The 8212-nt window shown below is 37.1% G+C and overlaps 1 protein-coding gene across 1 annotated transcript in view; it reads right to left on the bottom strand.

Annotated features, from left to right (window-relative positions):
- Window positions 1–468: 468 nt before the first annotated feature.
- Window positions 469–8212, bottom strand: part of LOC107147878 (methylthioadenosine phosphorylase) — a 40478-nt gene continuing 32734 nt past the window's right edge. Inside the window, exons 6-8 of the mRNA XM_015492487.2 lie at window positions 7574–7813; window positions 3850–3972; window positions 469–1500 (exon numbers count right to left, since the gene is read on the bottom strand). Of these exons, the coding sequence (XP_015347973.1) occupies window positions 1462–1500; window positions 3850–3972; window positions 7574–7813 (402 nt within the window). The 3' untranslated portion in view covers window positions 469–1461. The remainder of the gene's footprint in view (window positions 1501–3849; window positions 3973–7573; window positions 7814–8212) is intronic.

Consider the following 8212-nt stretch of genomic DNA (forward strand, 5'->3'; position numbering starts at 1 on the left):
AGTATCTTGTAATATATAACATGTTAGGAAAAAAAAGAATCTGAGGAAAAAAAATGATCTCTTAATAATACAAAACTTAAATATTCCTATAAGATCAATAATATAAAATATATAGTAAAAAGGTTCACTTTTAATTCTATGAAGAAATAAGAATCACCAACTCATGAAAAATAATGTCAACTCATAAGGAGTAGAAAAATATTAGTTTAAAAATACCAGATACACTAAAGTGTATTTACTTTTTAAAACAAATTTTTTTAAAAAATATTTTTATTAGTTGTTGATGGACTTTTATTTTATTTATTTATGTGGTGCTGAGGATGGAACCCAGTACCTCACACATGATAGGCAAGTGCTCTACCCCTGATCCACAACCACAGCCCTTATAACAGTTTCAACATTTAGACAATCTCAGAATTAATCATGTGGCTTTTTTCTGGAAGCTGATGAAAGAAAATCCAAGCTGACTGTGTAGCAACCAACTGTCCTTTTTTAATAGAAAAAGAACTAACTTCCTTAAACAATACTCCTCTTAAATTTTGATTCATTACCAGAAAGTGTTTAAATCCACTTTTATTTTTATGACTTTATTATTTTACTAATTGTAGAAAAATGTGAAGATTCAGAAAGATTCAAAAGAAAATTAAAATTATTTAGTATTCCTCTCCCAAATACAATAACAAAAGATTATGTATATTTCCTTCTAGTCTTTTTACAGTTACATAGCATTTTTAAAACAAATCTAGAATAGGAAAATGATTTCTTTTTTCCCATTTTGTAATATACATGGACAATTTATTTGGAACATTAAATATTACATGAAAACATGATCGCCAGCTGATTGCTTTACAATCTAATGATAACTGAAACCATAAATAACCTTCAGTTGTTGGAAATCCAGATTGTTGTGAAAACTTACTATCTTAACAGTAACTATTAAACATCTCTCTTCATACATAGTTTTTTGTATGATTCTCCAATAATTTTTGAAGGAGAAATTCCTAGGACTTTCCAACAAAGTGCATAAGTATTTCTAAGGTTTCTGATGCATTTTGCCAAACTGCCCTCCAAAACGATTGTACCAATTTATAATAAATAACCAGAGTCCCATTTCTTCCCCATATTCCATGTCAATGTAGGAAAGTGAGTATTACCCTCAAATCTTTATTGTTGCAAACTTAATAAGGGAAGTGAGGTGAGAATGCTCTCTTCTTGGTGTTTTCCCAAAATGTAAGATTTCCTGTCCATTTGCTTTTCCTCACTGCTCTCAAACAGTCTCAATTTTTAAGGCAGAGTCTCCAATACATGCGATGTCTTTCTACCTGCTCTTCTTTTGCAGGCAAGGACACATAAGCTGCATGTCTTTCCCAAGTTTTTGTTTTGTTTTCCCCTCAAGGTAAGCAAAATATCCAAAATAACTGTAAAGTCTTCTTTTCTTCTGAGAAGTAATAAAAAACGATTTTAGTGTCTTGGTAATAAAACAGAAAACTGGGCCATATTCTGAAAGGAAGAAAGTAGAAAGTGATGAGCATTGTAGGCATAGGTGAGTATGCTAATTACCTGAAGTACTTGCTAAAACTGGACTTCAACAACAGCAATAAATCCTCCAGATTTTGGTTTTGTAGATTATTCAGAACAGTGTGTGTGTGTGTATGTGTGTGTATGGTATTAGGGACCGAATCCATGGCACAGAGCATGCTAGGCAAGCATTCTACTACTGAGCGAGATCCCCAGCCCTTTTTATTTTGAGATGGGGTCTGTCTCATTAAATTACTAAGTTGGCCTTGTACTTGCAATTCTCCTATTTTAACTTCCTGAGTGTTTGGGATTACAGGTATGTTTTGTCACTTCTTTTTCCCTTAAATGAGGTTAAGAATATTCTGATAGTCACTCATATCCATCCATGTATTAGGATACATTTTATGTTCCAACCTTAGCCTGGATTGTTGTTTATGCATCTTCTAGCTCTTATTCCTATCTCATTTTTAAAAGAAAAAAGAAAAAATCACCGAAATTTTAATGTGTCTATATTTTCAACAGGATAGAATCATCACAAGAAGTCTTTGTGAACCTTTCTAAACCAGAGCTTGACATACAGGCACATCAATATTGCTGAAATGAATTAAGTGAGCGAGTGAATGAATGATATACATTTCAGTGCTCAGAAGACTGAAAATACTACTTAGTCAAGGAATTGTTTGTATGGTAGTCCTTAGTGTCCCAGAATGAAGGCCACAATAACTCAATTTTGTTAGCAATTCTTCTTTTTTCTCTTTTACCTCTCTGAAAATCTGATGACACACTCACCTTCTTTAAAAGTGAATAAATGTAACAAAGTCAGAAGCTTAAAACAAAAAGGCTTCTACCACTGAAGCATTTTTTACCTAAGAAATTACTTTCAAATTCAAGAGTCTATGGTGAAGTTGGGGTCCGTTGGGAGACTTCCCTCTCCCCCACAAAATCGTATCTCTATCATAGCTTGAAGGTAAACAAGTCCCTTCAGCAACAAAAATCTGAGTGATATTTCCAGCAAACCAACACGTGATTATCATACAAGCTGAGGATTTGCTGCCCTGCATTATACTTAGTTGAATGACCATTTTAAAATGAAATAAAAAAAAAAATCAAAATCAAGCCACTTGGTTTCAGTTTAAACCAACATTTGCTATTTCATAGAATATTTTTTGTTTTTCTATTCTCCATAATTAGAATAATAATAAAGGTTGTATCTCAATTATGATAAAACACTTCATGGAGGAAAGGGACTATCATTTATTCTTAAATAACATTTTCAAAGCCAGGTGTAGTGGCCTATGCCTGTAACCCCAGTTACAGCAGAAGGATTCCAAGCTCAAGGTCAGCCCAGCAACATGGCTAGACACGGTCTCAAAAAAAATCTCCTAGGTACACAGTATTGAAGTCAACAGATATGAGTCCTAGTAGGGAGGATAATTAATTTTAACACTCATGGCTTGGCCAGTCCTACAAGCTGAGACATCTTAGTGATAGTGGTGTGTTAGAACGTGCTTGTACCAGCTTGCAGGAGCCATTTCCCAACTTCTCAGTGGCTCCACGTTGGCAGTTTCACAGACTGTCCTGGAGTATTTATACAATATAAGCCAACAAACACCACATAGTAGTCTCATCACAGTAAAACTGTAGCTCTCATTTCTGAACTCCTAAGTGGTAATCGAGGTAGGTAGGGCTTCTATAAACCTTTATAGCTCCTCTCAACGTGTTATAAGACCAAAGAATACAAGTGTCTCTAGGAGACTTTAAGATACAGCCCTCTTTAACTGGAACAATTCAAGGCATCATGTACTTCTCAGTTTAGCAGTTAGTATAAATTATATTCTGGGAACTAATACCAAAGTTGGAAAGCTACCAATCTGAAACCATTTTCATGTTCATCATTAATGACTGTTAGTCTGATCCCATGCTGCGTCACATATTCCCTGACGCTTGGTATTGCTATGTCAGTTCTAGTTTTGAATGTTTGCCAACATTTTCTATGAATCTACCAAAGAGAAAATAGCTTTGAAAACAAACAAACAAAAAAAGACTTAGTGATGTACTGCAAGACAATGTGAATAATATGGGACACAAGATAATAAACTCTCCCCACCCCAGTTTCCAATGGTCTTGGTCTTGCATTATTAGTCAGAAAATACGATTGTTCAGTTTCATAAGTGATTGGTATGGTAGTAAATGGCATGAAAACTTACTGAAAAAATATTCACGATTGCATAAAATATGTAGGGAAATAGACCCAGGGTGAAATGGAAGTGAGAAGATGATGTCTAAAGTCTCTGGAAGTGTATGCTTGCAAAGATGGCTCAGGACACTTACCTTCAGGTTATGGAGGGTTTCTGACCATTCCATGGATCCTATCTGAGGTATGGCAGTAAGGAGTAAACTTTTGGCTTTGTTGGCATTTTCTTTCAGGGTCTTTAAAACCCGGTCTACTGAAACCTAGAGAAACAACAGCATAGGATGTTAACTGAATTTACAAGTCCATTTCTGTTCACAGAATATTTTTCTTGAGTTTGATCCTTACTATGGTGTGTATGTGTGTGTCCCTTCCAAATTCATCTGTTGAAATCTAATCCCCAATGTGAGAGTGCTAGGAGGTGGGCCTCTAAAGGATATTAAGCCATGAAAATAAAGCCCTCACGAATGAGACTAGAGATCACAGGCATCATGTACTTCTACACTTAACCCCTTGTGAGGTTAAGTGAGAATTGAGATGGTTATGAGGAGGCAGGTGCTCACCAGACATCCAACTGGCCAGTTCCTTGACCTTGGACTTCCTAACCTCTAGAACTGTGAAAGAAAAACTTTTGCTCAGAAGCTACCCAGTTTACGAGATTTTCTGTTATAGCAGCTTAGAGACTAACAAGCCTGACTGGTAAAATCTGTTTTACTCCAAATTCAATCCTTTACACCTAAACACTGCATTTATCAAGATGGTTTTAGTCTTAGAGCAGAGGTCTTGGAGAAAAAAAAAAGGCGGGGGGGGGAAGCATTAACAATTTTCAATATGGTATCTGAGAAAATATCTCAGATGTATAATGGATCAGTATGGTGTGAAAACAAGGTTCTGTTTTCTCCATGTCCATAGTAAAATGAATTCCATTCTTAAAATTGGGGCTACATTGGATAATCAAATGTAAAATAAGTACTGTCTCTTTAGAAAGTTGTTCTAAAACTACTAAAGAAAAAAAAATTATAGAATCAAAGTATCACCACTGTATGACTGTAATGAATTAACATCACAAACTATCCAAACAACCCAAAACCTCCCTACTCATCATGGGCTTCAAGAAACAAACAAAAAAACCTACTAAAGACACCTGAATCTGATCAAATTCTAGATCTAGCTGTCAATTTTCAGAAAATACAGAGGACAGAGAAACCTGTTACTCTAAGAGGAAGCTTTCAGAAATTCAGACTGTGAGAAACTCAACAGGACAAGAGTCTTGGTTTCCTTAAGAAAACTTACTATACAAAAAAAAAGAAACACTTTATTATGACATTTAACTAGACACTTGAGTTTTGTTGCAGTATATTGAGGAATTACTGTTGGAGTATAATAATGATAGTATGATTATGTCAGATAATTCCTGAAATGTTTCTGGATTAAAATTATGAAGGGAAATACAGATGAAATGTGACTGGACATAAGTTGAGAGGATAATGGTTAAAACTGGCTGTTGGGGCTCATGGATGTCCATACTATTGCCTACTTTTGTATTATGACTAAAATTAGATTTAGGGACATGATGATTATACCCTTCTATCTCATGTCCAGATTGCTCCCACGAGCACTGAGGATTGTTTAGGAAAAAAAAACAAAAAAACCAAACACAAAACAAAACAAGCATGGGCACCACAGCAGAGGGAAATTTCCAGTGCTGTGCAACACAATGCCGCGGGCAACTGGGTATTTGCCAAGAACATGTAAAGGCATGGTTTCAGCTGAGTCATTAAATGCAAATATATGAAGCATCCAAGAGATTTACCTTGTTTTTAAGCATCCCCATATATTTTTCCTGTAAATGATGTATCTATATAGATAGATCTCTTTTTGTTTCTGTTAGGTTCCCTTCTTACTGACCCTCTCCCTGGAAAAATTCAACCCTCTATTAAAGGTCCAGCTAAAACTTCTAAACAACTCCAACCATTCACTTCCATTCACTCCAACCATTCACTCCCTGGCTTCATTCTGCAGAGGAGTTAACAGCTTCAATAACTTGTCTAGTGCCACAGGTAAATGGAACAACTAGAATTGAAGGCAGGTTGAGGCAACTCCAAAACCTTCCTGCCATGCCAGGGTGCATGTCTGGCTTAAAGCACATGACACACTTGGCGGGCTGAGTTGTTGCCACCTTTGTGTGTCTTCTTTGTGGCACTTAACATTATTTGTCTTTATGCCTATCACAGAGATCTCAGGTTCTCTGCTTTTGAATGAATTGGCTCCGATTGACTGCTTTCCAACTCTCTTCTGGGCTGCTAAAGGAAATCACTGCTACTTGTGCAAAGGAGACATGCTGAGCAGAAAGCCATAAGCAGGAAGCAAAACTCTTTTCAGGGAGCCAGCTGCAAGGGCTGGAGTTTCCTATTAATTGAACACATGTTCTCAACATTCAGAAACCAGGTCTCCCTTAGGTTACAAAGCTCCCAACCAGATATTATGGTATGACCTGAAGTTAGGATTTGCATATATGTGTAAAAGATATTCCAGTAATCAGCAATATTGCATTACACTGAGGAGCCAGGATAAGGCGTTCAAGTAAAATCAAGAACCTGTGTTCACCTATCTATGCACCCAAGCACAGTACACATGGACAGGCATGGCAAAAGTAGCTAACCTTTTTTTTTAAATGTGAAACTGGATGGTAAAATAAGCAACTCTCTTGAGATGTGGTAAGGGCCTCTTTGGAGGTATCATCTCCCTTCCTTCAAGTTTGGTAACCCTAGTTTTGTCTCTTTCTCTATTTTATTTTATATTTGGTACTGAAGATGGATTCTAGGGGCCCTTTACCATTGAGCCACATTCCCAGCCCTTTTTATTTTTCATTTTGGGATAGGGCATTACTAAGTTGCTGAGGCTGGCCTTGAACTAGCGATCCTCCAGCCTCAATATCCTGAGTTGCTGGAATTATATGCATGTACTGCTGTGCCTGGCCCTTTCTCTATTTTAAACTGAGATAAATGACAAGACAAATGCTCTCACAGGAATGAGAACAGAGGGCGGAGACTACTAAAAGATCCTTAAGAGGCATACCATTAACACACAATGTCTGAGCTGCAGGGATCCCAATTTGACTAAACTTTTAAAGATCATGAGACCAGAAGGAAAATACAAGCAGTCTAAATATTTGACTATATCAAGAAACTAATAACAGTGGCTAATTTTTTTAAAAATTAAAAAAAATGCCATATTAGAAAACTATTTACTTCAAAAAGAGGGTAGTGGTTGGAGAAACAGAAAGGGACATGCATGACACAAGACTGGCCAGGGTTGGTACCTGTAGAAGTTGAGAGGTGGGTTCCATAGATCTTTATAGTTTCCCACAATAAAAATGTTTGTTTTGGAAGCTTCAAATTCTAGTAGAACCTGCTATCTTCCTTGCTTCAAGCCCTCTGTGGTCTTGCATCCAGAATGCTCACATTGTCTGTGGTCCTGCCACATCTTGCTGCCATCTCCCTCCTCTCCATCATGCCTCTCCTGCCCCCCATCATACTTAAACCAGGATGGTTCTCAGACTTCAAATAAATGGTTTGGTCAACTGGAGAGGGACTCCTGTATCGTTTCAACATTAACCCCTGACTTTCGTACAAAAAAATTACAACCACAACACATCTTTATCCTTCAAGTAAGGCCCAAGTCTTATTGTGATTTTCAGCAAATCTACATGCCTACAATGAATGTACTGTTCATCTTGATTCCTGGACAAAAGATCTCACTCTCTGAAACTAACACATACACAAAATAATTAAGATGTTTTCTCAAAAGCTCTTGGTACCCAGAAACCCATGTTGCACATGCTCAGAAGAGAATTCCACCTACTGCTTCCTCATGCTCCTTCCAGCAATCATAATCTGTTGCCATGGCGATGCCTGCATAGCAAATTCCAGCCTCCTTGGCAAGAACCACCTCTGGAACTGTGGTCATATTGATAACATCTGCCCCCCAGGTGCGGAACATGAAGCTTTCTGCCCGGGAGCTAAACCGAGGTCCCTCGATTGTGACTATTGTCCCCTTTGAGTGGCACCGGAGTCCTAGCTTCTTAGCAGTCTCTATGAGAACCTAGGGGAAAAAAAAAAAAAAAACCAAACACAAACTAAAAACATATGAACATATGTATGATTTATAATTTTATTTATTCCCTGATGTTTAACAAGTTATTTATTTAAAATAGACCACAGAATGGGGTCTCCTACACTAGCCCCTTACTCATTCATACAGTCCCCTTGCATAGATAGATCAACACTATAGGAACAGACAAGGAGATCTCTTTATGCACCAGGAATTTGCTTACCTGCTTTATTTTTCACAACTTTAAGAATCTAAGCTGGGTTGTGAATTTGGACTTGAGTTTTACCTCTTGACTTCTCAGAGTAAGCTAAGGAGCCTTCTGACATGCACATCTCTTGAAAGAGTTGTGCTGAATTCTATTTCCAAAGCTCCTGAGGAGTAACTGCTCAT

This window comes from Marmota marmota, unplaced genomic scaffold (genome assembly GCF_001458135.2).
Source record: "Marmota marmota marmota unplaced genomic scaffold, marMar, whole genome shotgun sequence".
In the NCBI taxonomy this organism is placed as follows: Eukaryota; Metazoa; Chordata; class Mammalia; order Rodentia; family Sciuridae; genus Marmota; species Marmota marmota.